The sequence below is a fragment of the Vulpes lagopus genome, chromosome 4 (genome assembly GCF_018345385.1).
Source record: "Vulpes lagopus strain Blue_001 chromosome 4, ASM1834538v1, whole genome shotgun sequence".
In the NCBI taxonomy this organism is placed as follows: Eukaryota; Metazoa; Chordata; class Mammalia; order Carnivora; family Canidae; genus Vulpes; species Vulpes lagopus.
This window is the reverse complement of record NC_054827.1, coordinates 62,848,325-62,876,003: the sequence shown is the minus strand read 5'-3', so window position 1 is coordinate 62,876,003 and position 27,679 is coordinate 62,848,325. Positions and strand designations below refer to the sequence as shown.

The 27,679-nt window shown below is 38.3% G+C and overlaps 1 protein-coding gene across 6 annotated transcripts in view; it reads left to right on the top strand.

The window, feature by feature from the left end:
* The window catches only part of FER (FER tyrosine kinase), a 435,215-nt gene that overhangs the window by 162,648 nt on the left and 244,888 nt on the right, over window positions 1-27,679 (top strand). For all 6 annotated transcript variants that reach the window (XM_041752267.1, XM_041752266.1, XM_041752262.1 and 3 more), the window contains one exon: window positions 23,603-23,695. In XM_041752267.1, coding sequence (XP_041608201.1) covers window positions 23,603-23,695 — 93 coding nt within the window. The remainder of the gene's footprint in view (window positions 1-23,602; window positions 23,696-27,679) is intronic.

Sequence of the window (27,679 nt, the reverse complement as noted above, 5' to 3'; positions counted from 1 at the left end):
TTGTTGATGTAATTTCTGTGGCTGCTTTCATGCGACAGTGCTCTATGGGCAGAGTTCAGTATGGTGACAGAGACCATGTGGCTGAAATATTTTCAGATATTTACAGAAAAAAAATGTATCTCTTACAGAAAAAAATGTACCAGCCACTGTCATATAGCTGGTTATTTATTTGTTATTTTTGTCTTTGTGTTGTTTTTATAAAAAAGACATGAAAGGTAACTTTTCATGTAATATAGTATCTTTTTAAAAAAAGGATGTTTTAAATAAAGTTTTAGATTATTTCAGATTTCTTTTTTTGTGTGTGTGACTACACAGTCCTGTGTTTTTAAGTTTTTTGGATATATAATTGACATATCACATTATATACATTTCTTTTTTTTAAATATGCATTTCTTTTTAATAATGCGTGACAAAATAAACATTTGTCAGTAACTCAAGGAGTGACAAAAATATTTAGGATGTTTTATTATTGAAGATTGTGTATGAAAAATGTATGTGTAGGCCTATTACTAATAGTTTATAGATTTTCATAGACTATTATATCAACTTCATAACACAATGTCCAAAGTGTATTCAATATCTTCCCTGTTTGACGTTATTTTATATCTAGTATAATATCTTTTGTTTCTTTTGATGACTCATATTTGAGATTCACATTCTTCATTGATATACTTAGTTTATCCTTGAAGAAAGTATGAAGAATGAAGTATGAAGAAAGTAAAACCATCGCTTAAGGCTTGAGTGAAAAAATTATTAGTTTTTTAGTAAACGTAGTAACTGTATTTAAATTAATAATCCATTTAGCTAATCACATATAGCCATTCCACACAGATTTCTCATTTAAATCGACCTCAGGGAGACACCTGGGTGGCTCAGTGGTTTAGCGCCTACCTTTGGCCCAGGGCGTGACCCTGGGGTCCCGGGATTGAGTCCCACATCAGGCTCCCTGCATAGAGCTGCTTCTCCCTCTGCCTGTGTCTCTGCCTCTCTCTGTGCCTCTCATGAATAAATAAATAAAATCTTTAAAAAATAAATAAATAAATCTACCTCAGATGTCTTTTTAAGAAAACCACATATTGTATTTCTGGTGAAATTATATTCTTGCATTAATCCACCAAATGATTCTAATGAACTGGGACATGCCTGTTTAAGATAGACTTAAGTATGAAATTATAATAGATCTCATGCAGATTTGCCAGATGAGTGTTAATCTTTGTACTTGTACATTTTTTTTTCCTGTCCTGGTTTAGGTAAGCATTATTTACATTAAAAAAACCTGGTTAGGAAAGCATTTTCTTGGGATACCTGGGTGGCTCACTCGTTGAGTGTCTGCCTTGGGCTCAGGGCGTGACCCCGGGGTCCTGGGATTGAGTCCTGCATCGGGCTCCCCACACGGAGCCTGCTTCTCCCTCTGCCTGTGTCTCTGTTTCTCTCTCGTGTCTCTTGTGAATAAATAAAGAAAATATTAAAAAAAAGAAAAGGAAAGCATTTTCTTTACTATGTTAGGCATTCTGATTAGGAATCACCGTTTCACAATACCTAATGAATTGAAGTCCAAATAATTAGTATTATATCTGCATGGCTTATATTTGCTTCATTTTTTTTTTTTTATATCTCTTTAACAGGAACTATAAGATGACGAGTTCTTGTTGATTTTGTTATACCCAATATTATCTAAATAACATTGCTGTCTGTTACGGTTAAGGGAATATAAGGATGAGCTGTATGTATAATAGAGTTATTTCCAGCTGATTTGAATGTGGTTTCTTAAAAATATAGTTTTATTTAAATTTATTTTTTCAAGAGTCTTTTACCAGTCCAATGATTCAGTATGCTTGAGTACTTTGCTGGTTGAATTGCTTTGCTAAGAATTCATTGGCTGATACAGTTTTTATTATACTTTTAACTTGTTCACTCTTACGTAAAGGTTTTAAAATAATGAAAAGAATGTGTAATGCTCCAGTCAGCATTTAATTTATGTATTTTTATTTAAAATTTTTTTTCCAGTATAATGGTGTTTTGTAATTCAAATAAAAGAACTTCTGAAGAATAATTTTTACAAGTAAACAGAAGTAAATGGTAGGGTAAATATCTGTTTACATTAAAATGTAAAGACACAGTTAAAATATTTTGTTCTAATACGGAGATTATTACTTTGTGTAATAGCTCTAGAACTATCTGTCTCAGAAGCAGATGTTTAGAAAAGAAAATATGGCTTAAGTCAGTAGAAGAACTTAGGTATATTGAATTTTATATTAGGAATTTGGACAAGCTAAGGGGAAGAAAGTTAACTATCTATTTCAGTTAAAACTTCTCATCCAAAGAGAGATAGGAAATTGAAGATGACCAAGGAAAAGAATTTAAGAGAGTTATGAATAACTAGAGCTAGGTTTCAAGTAGATTCAGTACTTCATTAGCCCCTTTCCAAGTTTTTTTTTTTTTTTTATGGGATCATGTTTCATCTTCACATAACTAAATATCATGGTGTGAAATGGAGATTATCCTGTGTGATTCCATAGAAATCTATCAATGAACTTGAGAATATCTTTAGGTTTGTAGACTACCTTTAAATGCTTGCAGGGTCCATTACCCATGCCTTCATCTTGCTTTGATCACTTATTAACTGTGGTTCAGTGTCCTCATCTGTATGAAAGAGAAAATAGTAGTAGCTACCTCATATATTTTTGTGAGGATAACATGAGTTAATATATGCAAAGGCCTTTTGAAAATTTTATTACATAGTAGGTATTAGCTCTGATTATTTTTATCTTCATCATCACCCTCATCATTATTTTTCTATTTAAATATTCATTATTCCTTCTCCAATGCATATATTTAAGATTTAAATTTTTTTTATAATTCCTGTTTTCAAAGACTCTGAATTTAAGAAATATATGCCTGTAAAAATAGTCATTTATCTTCCTTTTTTTTTTTTTAAAGATTTAATTTATTTATTCATGAGAGACACACAGAGGGAGGCAGAGACACAGGCAGAGGGAGAAGCAGGCTCCATGCAGGCAGCCCGATGTGGGACTTGATCCCAGGTCTCCAGGATCACGACCTGAGCCAAAGGCAGGCGCTCAACTGCTGAGCCACTCGGGTGTCCCTATCCTCCCTTTTCTATATGAATTATATTACTAAATAACTATTACTGATTAATCAGATAGTAGATGAAGGGAAAGCATCTTTTTACAGAACTATTACAACTAATAAGTGGAAAAGAAATAGTAGAATTTGAAAGAATATCACGATTTTATAACACACAATCAGTTAGTAGGTGTAGACATTGAGCATTATTAGCTGCAGTTAGAACCAAACGAGAGACAACCAGACATTATTTAATCCCCTGATGTATGGCACCTTGATCTCACTGAAAGTACTGAGTCTGACCTAGCCTCTGATCCCAATTTATAGGAAAGAGGAGAGAGGGCATGTTGGACTGCCCCAAGAAACGAAATCCTCAAAATACAGGATGTGGCAAACTGTCAAGGGGCTGGGTTTTTAAACAGCTATATTATAAGGAAAATAGAGGGCTGAAGAAGGAACTTACAGACTAAAAAGATGCTTTAAAGATACATTGAATAAAACTTTTTGTAATCATCAAAACTAAACTATAGTGTGTAGGGATATACACAAAAGCCTAAAAATAAGACTAAAAATAATGCAAATGAGTGATTACTACAGAAGTCATGATAGTGTGGTTCCTTTGGAGGAAGGGATGTAGGTGGTTATGATTAGAAGGGGTCACATGGAGGCCTTCTGCAGTATTTGGTAAAGTTCTGTATATCAGGCTTGATGCTAATTACAGAGTATTTACTGTAAGCTACATATTTTTTTGTTTGATTTTCTAAATCTATTTTTTATAATAAAAAAAGGCTATGATAAAAAGGCTAAGATAATATAAATATCCTAATTAGAATATTTGGCAATTGTTCTGCTAAATCCACCAAATCTAACTTATGTAGCATGTTTGATTTGGAAAATTCACTCACTGATTGACCGAACTTTGTGCGTCTGTGTGCAGTGTGTGTACGTGTGTGTCTGTGTTCTGTGTGACAGGCACTGTTCTGGCTATCTATTACTATGTACCAGATCACCACAAAACTTGGAGACTTAAAACAATAATAATCCTTTAATTTGCTCATGAATCTCCATTTTGGAAGAGTTCCACACAGAAGGCTTATCCCAGCTCCATATGTTGTCAGCTGGAACAGTTGGACTAGAGGCCCCAGGATCTACTTCCAATATGGTTCTCTTACACAACTGGCAGTTTGGATGCTGGTGGCTAGGAGCCCAACTAAGCTCTGTTCACCTCCTTGTAGCATCTCTCCATGAATTGCTTGAGCTTCCTTTTAGCTGGGGTGTCTGGGTTTAAGAATGTGTCCCAAGAGAACTAGGAGGACGCTATTTTTATGACCTAGCTTTGGAAGTCCTGCAGTAATATCACTTCTACAACAGTCATGTGACTGCCCAAATTCAAGCGTAGGGAACACAGACCCCACTTCTCAATGCAAGGAGTTTCAGAGTCTTTATTATAAGAACATGTGCGTTGGAAATATTGTTGTGGCCATTTTACAAACTACAGTATGCCATCTGCACTGTCTTAGCTTCATACATAAAACTAAATAAGATAAAGCCCTATCTTGAAGGAGCTCACAGTTTAGTGAACGACAAATCAAGAGATAATTATAACAAAAGTGTGATGAGTTCTGTAAGTGTAAATACTATCAGAGTACATAGAAGGGTGCTCTAGATTTTGGGGGCCTGATCTCAGGGTAGAATTTTGGATGTCTGCATTGGGTCTTAAAGATGGGTAAGCGGTATCCAGCCACCGCTGCCATCCCTCTGCCACCAACACACATCAAAAAAAAAAAAAAAAAAAAGTGGGACAGTATTTCAGGAAAAGGGAAGACACATCACATATTGCTCAGGGAAGTGAAAATATTGTGCATTCTAAATCTTCAGTATTTATATATATGACTAGATTATAGGCATGGAAGGTGGAATGGTGAAAGGGGGGGATTAAATTAAGTCTGTAGGGGCTATATTACAGAAGAACCTTTATGTGTGAATTGGGATTTTATGGTGAACTCAACGGGAGAGCCATTCAAAGATGTTAAGCAGCAAAGTAAAAGGATCTGGTTTACCTTTCTAAAAGAGCTCTGCAAGGGCTGTGTAGGGAACTGTAGCAAAGAGCAATCCAGGAGGATTGCTGATGCCTGGACTAGTCATGCCGTGGAGTACTGAAAGAAGGGGACTGGTTTTAGGGTTACTTTACGGATACAAATCTGGATATGAGGAAGAAAAATAGTTAAAGATTGGCCTTCAGATTTCTGTATTGAGAATTTTTGTATTTCTTTGTGCAGCCCACAAAAGTAAGGATCATAGGTAGAGAAATAGAGTAGATGTGGGGAAGGCTAATGAGTCCTAGCTAGAGGTCTGGCCTTGAGATGCAGCTCTTCAGAATGATCATCAAGTAGATGGTAACTGAAGTGTTGGAGATAAATATGTCCAAGTAGGGAGGAAGAAAAGAGAGGCTAGCCAAGGATAGGAAGGTTGTGTCATCAGCATTCAAAAGGCAGGCAATGAAAAAGGATGTTGTAAGAGACAATGAGGTAGAGCAGTTGGAGAGATGGGAGAAAAACCAAGAGACAACGATGTCACTGAAGCCTAGGGAAAAGAGGGAAGGCTCCTACCGGAAAATGTTCTGGGGAAAAGCCAAATAAAGTAGATAAAAAGTTTAGTGATGTTGAAGTTGTATGGGGGTTGGTGGGGTGGGGGGGTGGCAAATGGAGCCAGTGAGATGAGAAGCAAGTAGATAATAAGGAATAAGCCGACATGGTTATATTGGTTATATAATTTTTTTTTTCCTTTCCTACAGTTGCACTTTCAGGTAGCTAAATTTTGGAGGGAGGGGAACGTTAGAATAATGATCTATGGGCAATCTAAATGATTTATGAGCAAACTAAAATCTGGTAAGATTTTTAAAAACATTTTTATTTTAAATTCAGTTATTAATGTATAATGTATTATTGGTTTCAAAGGTAGAGGTCAGTGATTCTTCAGGTTTATATAATATTCGTTGCTCATTGCTAATAAGATTTTAGGTTTCGTTAGTTTAGTTTTTTTTTTTTTTAATAGTGTTGGAAGCAAAGAACCCATAAAAGGCAGGGGGAGCCTCCAGGGGAGAGAGGACTCCCTGATAGATCCCAGTTCTTTCCCCCAGCAGGAAAGAGAGAGCAGGCTGGAGAGCGCTGTCAGGGGGACAGGGGTCCCTCAACCAGCCGGGTGGGATGGGGGTTACGATCGTCAGTGGGAGGATGAGGAAGAAACAAAGTCCGAAGAATTCCTGCCCGAATTTTCATTTTTATTTTCTGTGAAGAGAAGTGAGGCCATTAGTGAGGATATAAAGGTGGTGGTGAAACAGGTGCTTAGAAAAAAGATAGTTTTTGGGGAAAATTGTTGCTATTGAGAAAAGTTCATAGAATGTGGAGTAAGAGGTGGTATTTGCCGTAATAATTTTTCAGTCCAAAAAGGGCTTGGCTATCCTTAATTTAAGAAATTATTTCAATTGCTGAATTATGTCAGATAATTTTAGAACTCTCTTTGGAAAATAAAGTATAATTTAGTTGGGCTACTATACCAGCATTGAGATTGATCGTTGTAGGTGTCGTTGGCCTTTCACCCATTGACAGAGTATGCCCTAATTGTGTGCTGTTCTTGTATAGTTTTCCTCAGTTAACTTAATCTGCTTTATTTTATAAGATGCAGCATAAAGGAAGGAAGCTAAGGTGCTTTTCAGTAATGCTTTTATATTGCATCTGGTGTGTGTGTGTGTGTGTGTGTGTGTGTGTGTTTTGTTTGTTTCTTAATGAGAAAGAAACTACAGATTCCTTTCTTAGTTTTTTTTTTTTTTGGAGTTGAGGATTATTGTTTAATTAAGGGTCATCCTTATAGAATTGTTGTTTCTCTTGGTGTTATTTCAAATGAAATATCACGTATCTGTCAGTGAATTATATAGATACTAAACTACAGTTTGAGTAGTAGTAATAAAAGATCAGGATTTTACTTGGAATAAAGCATAGCTATGCAAAGATATTCTGGTTAGAAATAATAGAAAAATAGGGGATCTCTTGGTGGCTCAGCGGTTTAGCGCCTGCCCTCGGCCCAGGGCATGATCCTGGAGTCCCGGGATCGAGTCCCTGCATGGAGCCTGCTTTTCCTTCTGCCTATGTCTCTCATGAATAAATAAATAAAATCTTAAAAAAAAAAAGAAAGAATAGAAAAATAATATAAATTACAATTTCTATGAGACTATGGCTAAGGAAATCATTTATATTTTTTCCTTACATTGAAATTTAGAAAAAGTAAAATCTGTCTTCTTTCAGCATCACATCAGTTAGAGATAAAGTTCTTTACGTTCTTGGCATTTTAAATGCCTATTGTGAGTTTATCAGGAATTAAAGAGGTTTAAAATATGCCCTGAGGAGTGAATTTTGACTTCTGAAAAGCTCTGGTTGATTATGGCTAGATGGTATTTTGGGGCTTTGGAAGAATTTTTGCAGTGTCTAGGGCTATGAAAGTATATATTAGAATCAAATGCCCTACATGTATAGAATATTATTCAAATTCCCTTGGATATGTTTAAAAAAAAAAAAAACCTGCTGAGCTTGCCGTGGGCTCTCGGGCATAGCAGCTAGTGTTAAACGGGCCTAGATTGGCTCTGAACAACCTTCTCTTTTTTCTTACCCATTCTAGAAATTGTGAATCCATCTGATTACAACAAGACATTACAAATATTTACAGCAGCTTTTCTCCTTCTTTACAGGAAAGTTTCTTCTCCCTCACCTTTTCTGACTCTCAGATAAAACACGTTGCATCTGCTTTATAAAGCTTGGCAAGGAGAGAATATTTACAGTATAGATCTTGAAATAGAAGAGCTAACCTGACAAAGAACTGAAATAGTGAAGAACAATTATGGTTCCTGCAAACGTTATGCTTTATAAGATATGTAGGTCATGTGAGCGTAGGGAAATTTAATCAAGACATGCATAAGAATATATACTCCCTGTGGCCATTCTTTTAATAAAATAGAGCCTCTCCATATTCAGTGCTGCTACATCTGATTCAACAAATCAGTTTTTTACTTTAATTACATCTTGATTCAGAAAATATATAATCAGAGCCAAAAAGGATGTTGTGGGGTGGAAAACTCATCAGGAATAAAAATTTTGAAGTACCATTCAGAACTTTTCAGATACTTTATTAGAATCTTCACAAGCTTTTGCTCTAAACGAGTTAGCGGCAGGAAACCTTTCCAGAGAGGCTTTGTTTAAGGGTTTAGTGAGCTCTGTCGTCAGAGCTATATAGAACCTTTGCTGATGGGTGAAAATGAGATTTGTTATTTTTTTCTATGAGCATCTCCAATAGGTATAGATTGCAGTATTCTTTTCTGTAAGGACAGAGATGGGCAAAGCTAGTTATGAAATGGCTGGGGAATTCAGTAAGAGCAAAGGGATTTAGCGAATGTTCAAATTATCAGTCTTTAGACTTTTTCTTCAATGATTCTGCTTCATAAAAAATACCATTTTAAATAATAATGGGCATTGCTGTACCTTTAATAATTTCGTGAAACTTTGATATGGTTATGTGGTGAATACCCATTTTTAGTTTTCAGATGAAAAACTGTGGTTTAAATGTTCACACCTAATCAAAGATATTCTTGATTTCAAGCCCAACTGCTCTGGGCCAGTAGTTTAGTGTGCTATTCATTTTTGTTGACTCTACACTGCTCATTGCCTATTAATGAAATAGTTAATGAACTTATGAAAATACCAGTATATCCAGTGGGTGCTTTATTAACTTAAGCAGATTAGAGCCTATTATGTAAGGAGTAGAAACTGGGTGCTGAGATTCTAGGCTTCATATTTGATAAAAAGTAAGTCCTGGAAGTAGTGTTTAACTTTAATTGGCAAATTATGATTAAAACAATAGTTTTATTTCTAGATACATATATTATGCCATTCCTGAACCTGTTTTTAATAAGCTAAATGTTCTTTGTACCAAAATTTTGAGCTATTTATAAACACAATTAGCTAGTTTGCAAATCAAAATCATTACAGGAATCAATCTTTTTGAAAAATGCTAAAAGAAAAAAATATTTTAACTCCCAGTATATTCTTCTGTTGTTTTTGAGGATTTCCCAAGATTTAAATAAAGGTAACTACAGATTTCCTAAAGTCTGTTTGAGTTAGAATGTTATGTGTAATTGGAATGCCTGGTTAAGTTTGAGTCTATCAGTTTTGTTTCTTTCATATAAGTCCTTTGAGGTTCTTTAGTACAAGAGTAGTTCAAAGAAATGTACCCTTTTGTCTATTTGTTACATGATGTCTGATAGCTACTGTCTTGCTTAAATATGTCATTAATATGTAGCATTTATTTGGGGTGTCTGGGTGGCTCAGCTGGCCAAATGTCTGACTCTTGATTTTGGCTCAGATCATGGACTCAGGGTTCAATCCCACGACCATCCCACACTGTGGGTTCAATCCCACACTCAGTGGGAAGCCTGCTTGAGATTCTTTCTTTTCCCTCTCCACCCCCTCCTCCACTTGTGCTCTCTCTTTCTGTCTTACTCTGTAAAACAAATAAATAAATCTTTAAAAAATATGTAGCATTTATTTAATATTTAGATAATTGGAATAAAAATCTGATAAAGCCCTCTGACCTTTGGAATACATATCATGAGTATGAGTTTGGGCTTCCAGATACCTGGTTTGTATAACAGAATGATTAGTACCATTCGTTGGAATGAGAAACTCCCCCAAAAAAGGGCTGTTTGGGGGTTAGGAATTCAGCATGAAAGGTGTTGACTTTTTCTGTCTTCTCTAGTAGAAAACTCACATGGATGTTTTGATATACACAGGTTTAGAGCTCCATGGTAAAGTCTGATTTGGAGATTGAAATTCTGAGTAGGCTTGGCTTAGGTGGTGAAGTTGGCACATGTTAAATATTACCCAGGGAGGAAGTATGGAGTGAGGAAAGAGGAGACCTGAGCCAATAGATCTTAGAATAACATGACCATGTTATGCCTGTTGGGGGAGAGTACATCAGGTTAATAAATGTTTCATGTAGGAGTATATGGAAAATAGAGGAAGATTCTCCCAAGAGGTCAGGTACAGTAAGTAAGAAATATCTCTGTTGGATTAGTAAAATAGAGTTTGTTAGTTTACTAAAAGCATTTGTTTTGCTTGAGTGATGAGATGAAAGCCAATGGGAACAGATTGAGGAATGGGTAGGAGGAGAGGAAAATGGAGATAGGAAGCATAGAGAACTCTTTTAGGAATTTTGTTTATGGAGAATAAGCAGCAGCAGCAGGAGAAGGAGGATGTGTGGTGACGGGAGAGGTTCATCCCTTCCTCTCTTCATTCCTCCCTCCCTACACATCTCCATTCTTTCTCTCTTACTACTTCTCTCTTTTTTCCCTTATAACAGCAACTTAAATATATATAAAAGTTGTTGGATAGGAAAAAACAAATTTTCAAAGACAGATCTGTGGAGTTCTTGTTAAGGTTGAAGGTTCTTGGAAGAGCGGGAGGGGGTGAGATACAAAGTATTAGTAGAAAGGTCAGCCATAGATAGGAGACAGCTCCATATTTCCAAATGGTGAACCAAATTAGAAGGGCAGAGAAGTAATAGATTTGTAGATTTGAGAAGGCAAGATGAAGTGGTTCCAGGCTTATAGTTTCTTTCTAAAGAGGCTGGAGGGGTTAGAATGAAGCAGTTTCAAACACAAGAAAAGTGGGAAATATTTGAGATGGTTAATAATCATTAGGAGAACAAGAAGTGCATTAGCCAGAGAAATGTAGATGTATTGTCAGATATTTCAGGCCCATTTGAAGTTAAGAATCATGTGATTCTCTCCTGCAATAATGAATTGCTTGAATGTGTGCTCAGAGAGATAGTTGGAACTACCCAAGTATCCAGGGTTGGGGTTTGCTACATGGAGACAACTAAGAGCTAGGACAGCAAGGAAATTTAGAATATTGGAATATTGGCAAGAGTATCATTAGAATGATATATTATGGTATCTCATTAGAGGAGAAGAAAAGGTGATTCGTTGGGTAAAACAAGGAGACTCAAAGCCTTAGGGTCCAGGGAGGCTAAAAAGTGGTCATCGTGGTACTGGTTGAAAGCAAACTGATGAGATAAAAGATTGTGGCCAGAAAGAGAGGCGCTTTAATTAGTTAATTTGCATCTGTTATATATGATGGCAATATCCATGAAGAAGCCCTGACTAATGTGAAATAGAAGGAAATGAAAGCTTTGTGACAACATTTCTTGAAGTGAATCTTGCAGAATAAATATTTCCTCCAAAAATAAGAATACATGTGTTATTAAGGCCCTGAGACATACTGCATTTAAGAAACCTGTTTAAATTTGATTCATGGGGCAGTTCTAAAATCCATGGGACTACCGAACCTTTTGCGATATAACATCTGTTAATCATCCAAACTAGGGTTTTTCCAAACATGTAAGCAATTATTTTATATGTCATGTGCTGAAACTGTTTTGTTTTTAAAGATTTATTCATTTATTTGGCGAGGGCAGGGGAGAGGGAAAAGGAGCAGACTCCCTGCTGAGGACTGTGGGATCTTGATCTGAATGAAAATCAAGAGTTGGCTGCTTAACCCACTGAGCCACACAGGTGCTCCTGAAACTCTTAAATTAATAGGAGTAAGTAAAAGTAATTATCACAACATAAGACAACACAGTGTTGTTTTACAAAGAAGTTTTACGTTTATGTTAATTATTTCAATATTAGAAGATTTGTGTTCCTATTAAAAGTAAATATATGTCTAAAGCATATGTTAGGTTATTATTTGGTGAGTGAAAATTGTGACTTCTGTAATTCCTTATTGGAAATCCTCAGTTACTAGTGGATAGTCTAGGAAACTCTGTATTTGTTCCATGTAACAGTCAACTAAGGCAGTAGAGCTAAAACACATAAGAGAGTTTGTTTACTCACATATGTAGATATATCCAGAGATTCAAACCACGTCATCAAGAATTTATCTATCATTTTTCAGCTCCACCCTCTGTTGTATTGACTTTATTCTCAGGCAGTCACAACCAATAGTCCCATGGTTTAGCAGCTTCTCTCGGAAGGTCAAGGGTGAGGCAAATGCCTGGAACCTGATTGCCTTCTTTCTAACACAGGTCTCCCAGCCAGATTTTATTTGTTGATAATAGAAATACAATATTATAAGCACCACATTCCTGTTATTATTGACTTCTGTTTTCCAAAGCAGTCAATTACCACAAAAAGCCTTCGGAGTTCAAGCCTATATTCCTCAGAAGATCATTTAAAGGGTTAAATTCCAAATACCTAAAGAGTCTTCATTCTTATTATTTCCGTTAGATTTGGTTTTCTTTTGTTAAAGCGTTAAATGTTAAATAACGTTAAAATGTTATTATTTTTTATTTTGTTTTGTTTTTTAAAAATATTTTATTTATTCATGAGAGAGACAGAGGATGCAAAGACATAAGCAGAGGGAGAAGCAGGTTCCCTGCAGGGAGCCCGATGTGGGACTTGATCCCAGATCTCAGGATCATGACCTGAGCCAAAGGCAAGATGCTCAACCACTGAGCCACCCAGGTGTCTCAAAAATTATTTTTTATTTTTAAAATTAAGTCTCAGGATATTCTTTTAGGTCCCAAAGTTTCTGATTCCATTCTAGTAAGTAAAATTTTGACTGAGGCCTTAAAACTCCAAACATTCCCAATTACTAGTTCCAGTAATGAAAGGAGCGCTGAATAGATAACAGGATTATTGATTCATGTGCACTGGGAGAATACTAAGAAGCCAGACCATTCAGGAAATGTTTTATTTTATTATTATTTTTATGTTTTATGTTTTATGTTTTATGTTTTATTTTTTATTTTTTATTTTTTATTTTTCTATTCTATTCTATTCTATTCTATTCTATTCTATTCTATTCTATTCTATTCTATTCTTTTAAGATTGTATGTATTTATTTGAGATAGACCATGAGCATGAGTGAGGAGGGAAGGGCAGAGGGAGAAGCAGATTCCTCACGGAGCTGGGAGCCCAATGTGGAGCTTGACCCAGGACCCTGGGATCATGACCTGAGCCAAAGGCAGACACTTAACCAACCAGGGGCCCCTCAGGGAACTTTTTAGATGAAATTAAAAACTTAAAACATAGTTCATACAAAACTGAAGTATGTACATAGTAGACTTTATAGTACCCTTCTAAGGTCCTCTGCCCCGGATACAAAAATCAGTCAAATTCATTTTCCCTATCCCTCAAAAGCAATCAACAAAAGAAAACCAATCAAAAGGAAATAATAAGAATGAAGACTCTGTAGATATTTGGAATTTAACCCTTTAAATGATCTTCTGAGGAATAGAGGCTTGAACTCCGAAGGCCTTTTGTGGTAACTGACTGCTTTGGGAAATAGTAGTCAAATACAAGTCTGTAACTTTTGATGAATTAATAGTGGCCTTTCCTTGGTCATACTGAAGATCCTTAAATTGTGTCTGTGTGTTTTCTTGGTTTGTGAATAAAGGTCAATAAAATGATGACTGGTAGATTGCTTGTCTTAATAAAAATGCAGATGAATTTCTGTATCCAGATATGGAAAGCACAAGAGACCATACAAAAGGGCTGAAAGTTATCTTCTTAGATGCATAAAGTCGTGGGTGCCCCTCCCTAGCACGCCTCCCCCGCTCCCGCGAAGAGGCTGCAAAGCTTGGAGAGGTCTCCTCTAGTTCCTGAAGCTGGTGGACGGACTTTGAAGCTTAGCCAGGATATTGCAATCTTGCCGGGGCTCAGATTCCATTCTTAGCTGAAGGAAAACTGATCTAGCTCTCAGAGTGTTTAAAGCTGGTGGTGAACTGATTCAAACTCAAGCTGCAGCAAAGGCCAGACCCAACTTATTACCGAGTCCCAGTCTAGCAGCCCGAGAGTAAAAGGAGTACGCGTCCCTCTTTATTGAATTCAGATTCTGCGGTTCTTTTATACAAAACCATTCGGCTCACAATAAAAAATTCTATGACACACTCAAAAGTGAAACAGAGAAATAAGAAATGGGACTTACGGCTAAGAAAATAAACAGACACAGGTGGCCTAAGTATTGGAGTTATCATGGTCTTTAATACAACTATTACAAGGGGTTCCTGGGTGTCTCACTCGTTAAGCATTTGCTTTTGGCTCAGGGATGGAGCCCCAGGTCAGGTTCCCAGTGCAGTGTGGTGTTGGCTTCTCCATCTGCCTGTCCCCCCTACCCCCCCCACTCTCTCTCTGTGTCTGAAATAAATAAAATCTTTAAACTACATACATAGCTATTACAAAAATGCTAAGCTATCTAGTGGGAAAGATGGCAGTGTGTACGAAAGATGGGGTGTTTCAGCAGTGATACGGATGTATAAAAAATGGAATTCTGGAAATGAAAAATATATCAAAACTAAGGAATTCATTAAGTGGAATTATTAATAGTGGATCAGTGAGATGTAATTATAGGTTGATAGGATATATCCCAATGGAAAACAAAAAGAAAAAGAAAAGCAGAGTATTTGAAATCATAGGGTGATAACCAATGGACGAACATACAGGTAATTAGAATCTAAGGTGGGTGGAAGAGAGAGATGGGAGTAGAAAACATCTGAAGAGATAACGTTTGAGTGTTTTCTAACACTTTCAACCAACAAGTCCGTGAAATTTAACAAACTCCAAGCAGGATAATTAAAATGAGATTACATTTACTTATATCCCTGTCTATTATAAAAGCAGGCGGGGAAAAATATTTATTATGTATAGAGGAACAATGCTATGAATCAGAGCTGACTTCACACCAGAAACCGTAGAGACGAGACAAAAGTGCCAGGGGAGAAAAAAAAAAAAAAAAAAGAAAAACATCAACTTTGAATTCTGTAACCAGGAAAAAAAGAAAAAAAAGTCCTTTAGAAATGAAGACAAGGAGTACTTCACACCCACTAGGATAGCTATGATCAGAAAAATGGAAAGTAACAAGTTTCAACAAGGATGTGCAGAAATTGGAAGATTCTTATGTTGCTAGTGAGAATATAAAATGGTTCAGCTGCTGTGGAAGATAGTTTGGCTGTTCCTCAGAAGGCCAAACCTAGCGATTCCACTCCTACACGTATCCCCAAAAGAGGTGAAAGCAGGTACTCAAGTACATGTGTATCCGTGGTTCTGGCAGTGCCATTCACGATAGCCTAGAGATGTCCTTGTCGGTATTAATAAAGCTAAAATAATAATGGCTAATATTTATTAGTATTTATTATGTTAAGGGGAGAGAGGGAGGAGAGGAGAAGGGAAATAAATGGAAGGCAGAGGTAGGAAAGAGAGGAGAGGAAGCTGCTTTTGGAAGGACATGAGCAGCTTATTCAGGAAATGGCAATAGGGTTATTTTGACCTGATCAAAATAAGGTGTTACGGATTTTTTTTTTAAATATTTTATTTATTTAATCATGAGAGACACACAGAGAGAGGCAGAGACACAGGCAGAAGGAGAAGCAGGCTCCATGCAGGAAGCCTGACATGGGACTTGATCCGAGGTCTCCAGGATCGCACCCCAGGCCTTCAGGGGGGCGCTAAACCGCTGAGCCACTGGGCTGCCCGAAATAAGGTGTTAAATAGAGTGGCAAGCTTGGAGTTTGTGAGGGTGTGGCTGCAGCTGGCCTAGTGCCTTGATCATTAGACACAGGGACCGCTAATGACATATCACTTTCCCTCTCATTATCATGCACTCTGTTTTAGAAGTCCCTTGTTTAAGCAAAGAAGATAAATTTCTTGCCTTATGAGTATGTCCCCTTCGTTGTTTTAAAGGCAGCATCTTGGGGTACCTGGGTGCTTAGTTGGTTGAGCATCTGATTCATGATTTCGGCTCGGGTTGTGGATTATGTGTCATGAGATCAAGCCCCACATTGGGCTCCACGCTCAGCAGGAAGTCGGCCTGAGAGCCTCTCTCCCTCTCCTCTGTTCCTCCTCTCTACTTGGGCGTGCTCTCGCTCTCGCTCTCGCTCTTGCTCTCTCTCAAATAAATAAATCTTTAAAAAAAAATAAAGGCAGTATCTCAACTGAGTCTCGATAATTTAACTCAGAATAGTATAATTAAAAAAAAAAAAAAAACCTGAGATTTACAGTTGTTTACTGAGCAGAGCCTATCAGCACCTAAAATGCAGAGTCAGTGAGGTGCTCGTAAGGAAACAGGTTGGTGTGTATTTTGTACTATTGGATAATTTACGGAAAGAGTATCTATAGCCATTTTGCTCATCCATTTGAGAAAAGCACCTGGAACATGAATAGTACTTAGATATTGAACAAGAAAGGAGCTGATTATAGCCTCCTGCTTGGGTCTTGTTTCCTCAGAGACATCATCTTAGTTAAGATACACACGTTCAAGGAAGCAAGAACCATATGATGTTTTACAACCTGGGTTTCAGCAAACTCTACTCTCTTGTCCTGTAAATTCTCTTCGCGTTGTTATTTTAAGACAAAATCCGAATAATCATTCAAATATTCCTTTTGCACGTGTGGTTTCCAATTTCGTTATTTCAGCACATGAAAGTGGTTGACTTGGCAAGCAGGCTGTCTTTCTTTAAAAAAAAAAAAATTCTTAATATGCAAGCATCAAAGAAAAACAGCATGACAAACTCGGTTACCAGGCAGCGAATACTCCTAAAATGATTTGTCTTCAGTCAGAACCCAATTGCTAAAATAAATCATTTACAAACTGTTTCAGTACTTAAATTCTATATCCTGATGGGAATAAAAACCGTGTATTCTTCATTCTCCCCCAGCAAATCAACATCCGCAAAAGACTAAGTTATTTGTTTATTTATAAATGCATTCCTTTTATGAAAGACGTACCGATATTTGCAGTATTTCATTTACATTATGGAGTCATTTATCAACAGACTCGAGTTTTTTTTCAGGAGACCATCTTCTCTGAGGTTATAATTTCCCTGTAGTTATTTCTCACAAAATCCCTCCCAATTTCATGGCTGCTTTGCATAAGCAGTCTCAGAGATGCTTGGCACTGGGCCCAGAGCTGCAGCGTGACTGTCCTTACCCCTTCTTGATCCTTGCTGCCTCCTGGTCTGAATGTGTATGTGACGGCGCCCCCGGGGCCACATCATCACTGTCCTTGTTCCTTTTCAGAACGTTATTAGATTGGGATTATTTACAGATGGCTGTGAGAAAGAATATTTGGTCCTGTTCTAATGACTTATCATCAAGGTAAAAAGTGTCCCAGTGGCACCTCTGACTATCGTTCGCCTATCCGTCGGAGGTTGAGTTCTGGGGACACGGAGGCCGAGGGTGACTAACCGCCCCAGGGAGGTACCTCCGGGGCTGCCCGCCACGCGGAACTCGTGTGGGGTCCTTCTGATGATCAGGGCAGTGACCTGAACGGGAGCCGGACGGTGGGCACCGGAGCCTGAGATGAGGAGATAGAGACCGAGACACGCTAGGGAGGTCGTTTGCCCAGACTCTGCTCAGGTATGTCTTCAGACATCGGGGCCTTATGCTTCCTACCTCGGCGTGTCGTTCCACGGCCTTGTCCTGAGAGCCGGTAGCTGCTTTTCGGTTAAAGTCGTTCCTTTGTGACTTGCTCTGCCCTCCAGTTAGGCTGTCACTAGGAAGAGCGGCTGATTGTTGTCACTTACTCCACTCACCAAGGCTTTGGTTCTTGCCTCTTAGGTGCTTGCCTCACCGAGCAAAGGAAGCAGGTAGCCTGACAGCCTGTTTTACTGCAGTTTGGGAGTTTTAGTGAAGAGTAATTTAAAAACCTAATAGATACAGTTTTTACTGGAACTACAAGTAGTCTGCGTATTATTTCTTAGAGTTCTTTTTTTATAAATTGGTAATAGGAAAACTTTTAATTATTATTATTATTATTTTTTTAAGATTTGTTTATTTATTTATGATAGGCATAGAGAGAGTGAGAGGCAGAGACACAGGAGGAGGGAGAAGCAGGCTCCATGCAGGGAGCCTGACGTGGGACTCGATCCCGAGTCTCCAGGATCGTGCCCTGGAGCAAGGCAGGCGCTATACCGCTGAGCCACCCAGGGATCCCTGAAAACTTTTAATTATTAAGAAAGTTTTCTCTTTATTATGAAAAATTTCCATATATATTTATATATATGTAGGGAATTTCATATATATATATATGGAAAGACAGAGAGAAAGGGATAGAAATTGTGAGACCCTTCAGTCAATTTTAGTTTTTATTTTATTATTATTATTATTTTAAAAGATTTTGTTTATTTATTCATGAGAGACACAGAGAGAGGCAAAGACACAGGCAGAGGGAGAAGCAGGCTCCCTGCCGGGAAACCTGATGGAGGCTCAATCCCAGGACCCCAGGGTCATGACCTGAGCTAAAGGCAGATGCTCAACCACTGAGCCCTGCAGGCGCCCCATTTTATTATTTTTTAAAAGATTATTTATTCGAGAGAATGAGAGAGAGTGTGGCGGGGGGGGGGGGGGGGGGGAAGGGGCGGGGCAGAGGGAGAGAATCATCAAGCAGACTCCCCACTGAGCAGGGATCTTGAAGTGAGGTTTGATCCCATGGTTGTGATCTGAGTTGAAGCCAAGAGTCAGACACTTAACTGACTGAGCCCTACAGGCGCCCCAATCCTTCAGTTAATTTTAAAATAATGAAAATGAAACACTATTCATGAATGAGATGTGAAAGTGCATCTAGAACTTTTCTTTCAAGGTAGATTTATACTTAGAATGTTTTCCTGGGCATCTCTTCAGAATATTATTTCATAACATCGTCCCTCCTTCCCCCTTTCTCTGGTCCCCAAGTCCTTCTGCTATGAGCGGACGTCTTGTTGCCTGAATGAATCCCCGTGTTTGTTATCTGGAGGAAGCGCTTTACCTTGTCGTGTCTTGAGGGGGATAAAATGAGTGCAGCCTCAGCCTAGGCGGCCTACACGCAGTATTAGTTCCTGTTTCCATGGTAGTTGAAAGGAAGCCTTTTAATTTCTAAAAGTAGCCATTTAAATCATTAATAACAAAAGTCAACTTGTCAGTGAATTCAGCACAGTCTGAAGTATTATGAGGCCATAATTTAGCGCTGATACATGATGCTGCATAGACCAGCGTTAGCAAGTGAGTCTCATGTTTTACTTGTGGAAGTCTGGGCACCGAGGGAGCCTGGATTAAAATTTTTTAATAAATTTTGTAAAATTTTAAAAAATTGTTTATAAATTTCATTTGTATTTGCTTATTCCTGTATGAAACTGAAGGTCTACTTAGTGTTTGTGAGAATTCATTTTTTAGATCAACTTGTTTAAAGAGTACTTTAAATGAAAGGGTCTTGGGGTATTTGGTAACTAATCATATCCCCCAAACACACAGTAGTATATTATGCTTCATCACTTAATATAAAGGAAGCACTTTCTGACGTCTTCCTTGCGCCACACGCGGACCTGCCCAGTAGACTTAACTGGTGTTGGTTTCTGTTTTGGTATTATCAAACGGTCTTGAGGGAAATGGTTCTCTTTTCTGTTTGATGCCCAAGATGTAGCTCGAAGAGAATTCCTGTTGTCATTTCAGTGCATATTATTTGATCATGGACAAATAAAGTGCTTTCTAATACATAAAACTCTCCCCTGAACTTTCCACTTTTCTGCATAACCTCTCAGTGCTTCTCAGTTCTCCTGGTACTCTTTCCTCGGCACCCTACTGTCTCCCGTATTTCAAAGCATTAACTCAGAGGAGGAGTCTAAATTGGCAGAAGAGGTGTTTGGTGCTCTCATTGCCAAACAGGTGAAGTTAGCACTTCCACCTCCCTGTCAGTAGTAGCAGCAGCAGGATCAGCAGTAGCGTTACTGCTTCTACTGATGTTTCTGCCCTCTCCACAGCCACTCAGAGTCGGGGCAAGAAATTCTCCACAGGAAGAAATGAGTAAATTAGGCTGGGAAGTAGAAAACTATAGCCTCGACGGTACTTTCCAATATGTGTGCTACATATAATTATACTGTTCTATAAAAACATACTGCGCTATATATAATGCCAAAAATAAATATTTGTAAACATATTACATACTATGAGTATACTACATATAAATATATTGCAAAGCATACATGCGTTACCATAATATAATATAACAAATATAATATAATATAATATAATATAATATAATATAATATAATATAATATAATATACAACTGCTGTGTGTATCTTACTCCCCAACTCTTTTATTCTCCATATTCTGGGTAAACCTTTTATTAGGTTTTACCTTCCCAAACATTTTTTCTTTTTGGAAGATTTCTCAAGCACCAGAATTAGATTTGTTTTTTTTTTTTTTAATTTTTTATCCTTTAAAAGATTAATTGATTGATTGATTTGAAATAGAAGAGCAGAAGGAGAGGGAGAAGCAGAGTCCCCACTGAGCAGGGAGCTCGACTCAGGGCTTGATCCCAGGACCCTGGGGTCATGACCTGAGCCAAAAGCATATGCTTAATGCACTGAGCCACCCAATGCCCCCAGAATTAGATTTTTTAAAAAACCCCAAACACCCAAGTCGAAGTTGGCCATGCATTAAAGAAAGGTCTCACTATATTCTTTCGGTGGTTCAAGGCTGTCTTTCCTTCAGCGCCTCTTGTGACTCTGCACACGAATTTTTACTAGAAAGTAAAGTGAAGCTACAGCTAGGATTAAGCCTATAGAATGTATGCTCACATTCCTAAGGTGATGGCCATTTGTGCTATAGTAAAGATTTCTCTTTTAAAGTAGATTTTATCAAATATATGCATGCTTTTGACATGTTCCTTTTTAATCACGTGCAATAACTTGTAATTGTGCTCAGAAGAAGGTTTGTATTAACTTTTTCATTTCATAGGTGATCAAAATGAGGTATGGATAGTGATTTACATGAGATCGTAAACAAGTTAGTAATGTAAGTAATGATGAAAAAGAAGTTGAGGTCATTTGTTCTGTTAGGTTATTATAAGATTAAATTGTTAACGTGCATATATGTTTGTAGAATGATAAGAATATTCATACTGCAACCATTAGAATGAAAAATAAAGTAGAAGTAGTCAATTGGAGAGACAGAGGTTGAATTTCAGAAACTACAATGTTTATCAGAGAGCGTATGGCTAAAAATGTCTGCATTTACTGTGTGGAGACACGTCCTCTAGGTGTTAGGGACAAAGGAAACAAGTGATGTTATTCGTGGCCTGTTTTACTTATTTTCCACTGATCGTAAAATTGAGCACACTACTGTTGGAAGACATACTGAAACCCAGCACATGGCAATAGGACCTTGAGTTCTTTGTCTGCTGCTGATTAAACAGTTGAAATGTTGTCATTATTGGAAAATTGACCAGTGCTTGTGCAGCTGCTACGTGTGTACGAGTGCATGTGCACATCCACGTCTGTGTGTCTCCATGGCTGCTGTGGACCCTGTGGGGGCCGCCCCTGCTTGGGCGCTTGTTGGCCAACAGTGCACGAGGGGTTCCTCCTGTCGTCTCCAGCCCCCCGGCATGCAGGCCCGCCCTGTCTCTGTTGCCTCCTGCTGGCCACCTCCACGGCTGTGGGAGGAACGGGGCCTCTCGCTTTGGCCAGGGGAGCTGCTGGGTGTTGCTCCCCAGAGCAGGAGCCAGAGGAAGCAGGAGGTGCACCCGCTCCTTTCTTGGTGGGGGGTCCCACATAGGGTCTGGGCTGCGGTCCACCTGTGGCCCACTCAAGAAAGGATGCTTCCCAGGGGAGGCCGAGGCCTTAATTGGCTTCCTGTCTCCACGTCTGGTACCCTAGGCCTCCAGGCCCTTCAGCATGGGTCCCATGCAGCCCTGCAAAGGGGGGCTCCCTCCCTGACCACACATGGCTCCTGGGACCCAGGAGGGACCCCAGGCTGATCCTACCCATGCCAAGGATTTGAGCTGTGACTGGACAGATCACCCCAGGGGTTGCTGGGCCTCCGCGTCCTCCTATGTGATGAACAGTTGAGACCAGAGACCTCTGACAGGCCGGCTGGATGCCCTGTGCCCTGCGGTGTGGCCTGCCTGCCTGAGAAGTCACCCTAGGGCAGTGCATCCCCCGGCATTGAGGTGGCTGAGGCTCGCTTCCACGGCCAGGAGGGCTGCCTCTGCGCTTCACATCTTCTGACACCCGCTCTGTGGGCCCGCTCACACTCCTGTACTCACCATAAGCCCCAAGCACAAAGCCGGCCAAGTATGAAGGGAGCTGTGGCCCCAGGAGTGAGGAAACAGTCACCCCCTCCTCCATGCACGGCAGATGCCACCAGCCTCTCGGGCACCTCCCACGATGCCCGTGGGCGCACCACCCGCCCTTCTGTAGAGAAGGTGGCCAGCGAGGGCCTTCGCCAGCCCTGGGACAGGGTGAACCAAGGCGAAATGCAAAGGACCCAGTGAGCATGACCTTCAGATACCCCTTCACTTGGAGAAGGTGGGAGAGGCCTCCAGGCTATCCTTTGTGGCCCGGTGAGGACGCTGCTGTGAGGCCTGGGCGTGAGGCAGTACCTTCAGGTTCAGTGGGGGCAGGGGGGTCGCCCACCCTCCGCAGAGGAAGGGCCGGGTGGTGACCGCCATCAAGCAGGGCTGGGTCGGGTGAGGACCTCCGTGACCCAAGGACCCACTGACTAACCACATTTACACGACTTGAGTGTTGAACCCTGATTATAATGTGTGTACGGCGCCTTTCCTAGTCCAATCCTGAGCCCCGGGGAAGCAGGAAAGTGTGGCTGGCCTCTTGCACTGCTTTGTCTCCAAAATAAACTACTGAAATCAAACCACGTTTCACACATGTTTACAAAAAAAAAGAAATTTGACAGGCCCTCACAATCCTTCCTTATTACCTCCTAGTTCTCATTTTTGTTCTATTTCCTTTTGTATCTACCCTCTTACCTAGCCGTTCGTTTGCATTTGTTAAATGGATCTAAAGATATGAAATTTTAAGGAAAAGTTTCTTTCGATTGTGATATATGATACCCAGAAATATACCTCCTAAAGCAAGTGCAATCTGAATTGACTTTCCTTAGTGGAGTTCTCCCACCACCTCATCCTTTTTTAAATTTTCTTGTGGTCCTCTTCTGGTGGTGTCATCATCATCGTCATCGTCATGATCCTGTGGATCTTTGGGAAGGTTCCTAGCTACTTAAGTGGAATTCACTATTTAAAAAAATATGTTCAATATAGTTCTCCTCCTGTTTTTCCCCTCTTACTGTTTCCTTGGAAATCCCTCACAGCTACACTCTGAAATCTGTATTAGACTGGTTCCTCACAGCTTGCGTCTTTTCTTTTTTTCACCTGCATGTTAATACTTGGTTCCCTATGGATTTCCTTTGCATTTCTTCTTTTCTCTCTTCTTAAGAATTTTTATTTCTTTCTTATTTTTCCCCAAATCAAGACATTTATTAAGGGACCAAAATACTATAGAGTTTATATGCATTTGATGATTTGTCACCTTTAATGTTGTATTTTATTTAGTATTTAATGAGCTGTGGATAAATACCTAATTACCCAGCATAACTGTATAAACTAGTTTACCATTGCTGAAGGCTTCTTTCTGTATCTTTCCAGGAAAGAAAGGAGAGGCTATCCAAATTTGAGTCCATCCGTCATTCAATTGCTGGAATAATTAGGTCTCCAAAGTCTGCACTGGGCTCTTCAACAGTAAGTAGGATGAACTCTATGTGCTACTGAAAATAATCATATTCTAACTTCTTTCTGATAACAATGACTATCATAGGTAAGTTTTTCCTTACAGATATAAAACTAAGTACATAATAATAACTTTTTGTATGTATATGAATCTGTTCATACATATAATTAGGTATGTATAATTTACAAATTCTATGTAAAACTGATACAGGGAGGAAGGAAATAAACTTGTATTCCAAATCTCCTGTACTGCATACAAATGATCATAGGAAACATTTTAGGTATTTTGAGGCTTTATTAGAAGAAGAGCATAGACAAATTTTTTTTCCAGTGAAACATTTTTATAATAGGGACTGTTGTATATGTATTTTTTAAATGTATCAATTTATATGTGTGTTCATACTCTTTAGAACATTTCAGTTATTAAATTGAAGTCTGTTTGAATTTTGGGTTTGGCATATCAGAGTGGTGCATGAAATATTTCAGATCTGTAGTAATAGCAGCTATAGCCAAGCAGGATAAATTCTTTTTCCATTTATATGGTAAAATTTTAAAGCATTTTTCTTACTTCATTACTTTTTTTTTTTAAGATTTTATTTATTTATTCATGAGGGACAGAGAGAGAGAGGCAGAGACATAGGCAGAGGGAGAAGCAGAAGGAGAAGCAGGCTCCATGCAGGGAGCCCAATGCAGGACTTGATTCCAGGACTCTAGGATCATGCCCTGGGCCGAAGGCAGGTGCTAAACCACTGAGCCACCCAGGGATCCTCCTTCATTACCATTAAAATTGTCAAACTTTTTTTCCCCCCCGCTATCCCTCATTCACAGTAGAGCTTTAGAATGATAACGAATGATGGTCAAAACAACAATATTCAGTACAAATTAATTTTGTGCTCCGCCCTCCATCTTTCCAAGTTTCTACATAGTATCTTAATATTATTTCTTATTACTTAAAAGCTCAGCTTTTTAAAATAATGTGACCTAGCCTTATTTAGAAAATCATGATATTTCCTATCCATAGATTGGTTAAATCTCCATTCACACTTTGGATTTATTTGCTATAATTCCTTTTTAATATGTAACACATGTTCCCGTATTTATTCCACTCAAGCAACACTCTTTTATACACAATTGAGGCAAAGCATCAGTTATTTTAATTAACAAAAAAGAAGAAAATTATATTTTAACATGAGAGATGTTCTCCTTCAGTGTTAGCCTTTGGTGCTCCTATGGTCACTTCTGGAGGTTTAATGGGAACAGGGAGGGGCTGTGAACTGATGCAGACCGTCTCCTGTGGCATTAAATAGTAAATACAAAAATAAAAATAATTTTAGGCAAAAACTATATTTGGTTCCAGTAAAACTATATTTGTTTTTTTGTTTTTTTGTTTTTTTGTTTTTCTATATTTGGAACCAGTAAATCTCTTTTAAGGCTCATATCCTAAACTTGTTCTCTTAAGTTAATGATTTATAACTTCACGGATAGATAGTAGTGCATAGGACTTGGTTTATTATGATTTTACATTCAGAATAAAGAATAAAGTATAGGAGGCTTGATTAGGCACCTGTGACATATTCTAGAGACTATGAGGACAGGTTTTCATGACTTAGAAGAAAAGAAAAAGAGTTCTAGAAAAGAAATATTCAAAGTTTTTACAAAAGAGAAAAATAGTTCCTGAAAGGAAATGTTCAAATGTGTTCTTCAAAAAAAAAGAAAAGCAGTTCTTAAAATGTTCGGATACCTCAGTTTGCGCTTCATAAAATTATTTAGCATTGAAATAAGTCAGTGAAACACATGACATCATTGAGTTGTCATTAACTCACCTTCATTTCACTTAGTCGGAGGTCTTTGTGCCAGTGACTAGTAGCAGTTTATTTGTGGACGAATTCATGGAAGGTGTTCCCCCCACTTGATTTTTCTGTAGTCAACTCTTGTAAATACTTGAGCATGAAGGCCTCTTATAAATTCAGGGTTATCTTCACCTTTATTCCCAGGTGTAAAATTAGGAGAGAATGGGGGACGACTGGGTGGCTGAGCTGTTTGAGCATATGCCTTTGGCTCGGGGTGTGATCCGGTGGTCCCGGGGTCGAGTCCCACGTTGGGCTGGAGCCTACTTCTCCCTCTGCCTGTGTCTCTGCCTCTCTCTCTCTGTCTCTCATAAATAAATAAATAAATAAATAAATAAATAAATAAATAAATAAATAAGATCTTTAAAAAAAACTAGGAGAGAATGGAATTTAGAGCTTCAAATTTTAGCCAGTGCTGGCTGGAGCCTACTTCTCCCTCTGCCTGTGTCTCTGCCTCTCTCTCTGTCTCAAATAAATAAATAAATAAATAAATAAATAAATAAATAAATAAGATCTTTAAAAAAAACTAGGAGAGAATGGAATTTAGAGCTTCAAATTTTAGCCAGCGACAGACAAATAAAAGAATTCGATGATCGTGGAAAAGGGATAACACTCTCAATGTTTGCTTGTTCATTTTCCTGATAACCTGGGATGCTTTTAGCTGAAATGAAGTGCTTTTCCCACAAAGTATGTACCTCATTCAAATATATGTTGCAATCTATTTTTCATAAATTATTAATATCCTCAAAGCTATGAAATGCCCATTTTGTCCAGGAAAATGTTCCCTCTGTAACTGAGGATTCTAGAGAACGTTGACTTCAACGTCCAGTTTGGTCTATTTGTATCTTCATGCTGTAGGCCATCATTGCTTCTATCAGTTAAGTGCTCCTTGGTATTTCCTGATTTATTTAGAAATCTCGTGAACCAAAAAGACTGGGGCGGTGTATAGTTTATGACACTATTGTTCACTATAAATAAATGTGCTCTAAAGCTTTTGGCTCTAGCTTTTTCTCTAAATCATTAGGTATCCGTGTATTTGGAGAAAGGATTTCTCCAAATATTTAAAATATTTTTAAAAAGATTTTATTTATTTATTCATAAGAGACAGAGGCAGACATAGGCAGAGGGAGAAACAGGCTCCTTGCGGGGAGACCAGTGTGGGACTTGATCCCAGGACCCCAGGATCATGACCTGAGCTGAAGGCAGACGCTTAACCACTGAGCCACCCAGGGGCCCCATATTTAAAATATTTTATGGTGATATATGTCACATACTATAAAATTCATCATTTTAAAGTGTACACTTAATGGTTTTTAGTGTACTCAAAATGTTGTGCAACCATCTGTGCTGTCTACTTCTGGAACATTTTAATCTCCCCAATAAGATTCTCCATACCTAGTAGTAGTTAGCCTTATTTCCCTCCTTTTCCAATTTTCTGGCATTCACTAATCTACTTTTGATCACTAAGGATTTACCTCTTCTGGATATTTCAGATAAATGGAATCATATAATATGTGACCTTTTGTGTCTGTTTTTTCCTGATCAGTGTAATGTTTTCAAGGTTCATCTGTGTTGTCACATGTAACAGCACTTCATCCCTTTTTATCAATGAATAATGTTCTATTCATGAATTTATCACATATTGTTTACCCAAGTGTAAATAACAAATACAGAATTAAAAATAGTTTTAGGCAAAAACTATATGACGGAATAAATCTCTTTTAAGACTCATATCCTAATCTTGTTTTCTTAAGTTAATGATTTATAACTTCACAGATAAATAGTAGTTCATGGGACTTGGTTTATTATGATTTGATCTTCAAAATAAAGTATAGGAAGCTTGATTAGACATCTATGATATATTCTGGAGACTATGAGGACCGGTTTTGATGACTTGGAGGAAAAGTCATCTTTTGTAATGGACATTTGGGTTGTTTCCACTTTTTGCCTATTATGAATAATGCTGCTGTGAACATGGCTGTTCAAGTTTTTATGGGGACGTGTATTTTCAGTTCACTCTGTCGTATACCTGGGAACTCCTAGGTCATGTGGTGATTCTGTGTTTAACTTTTTGAGGAACTGCCAAACATTTTTCCACAGTAGTTGCGGTGTTTTACATTTACACTAGCAGTATACACATGTTTTAATT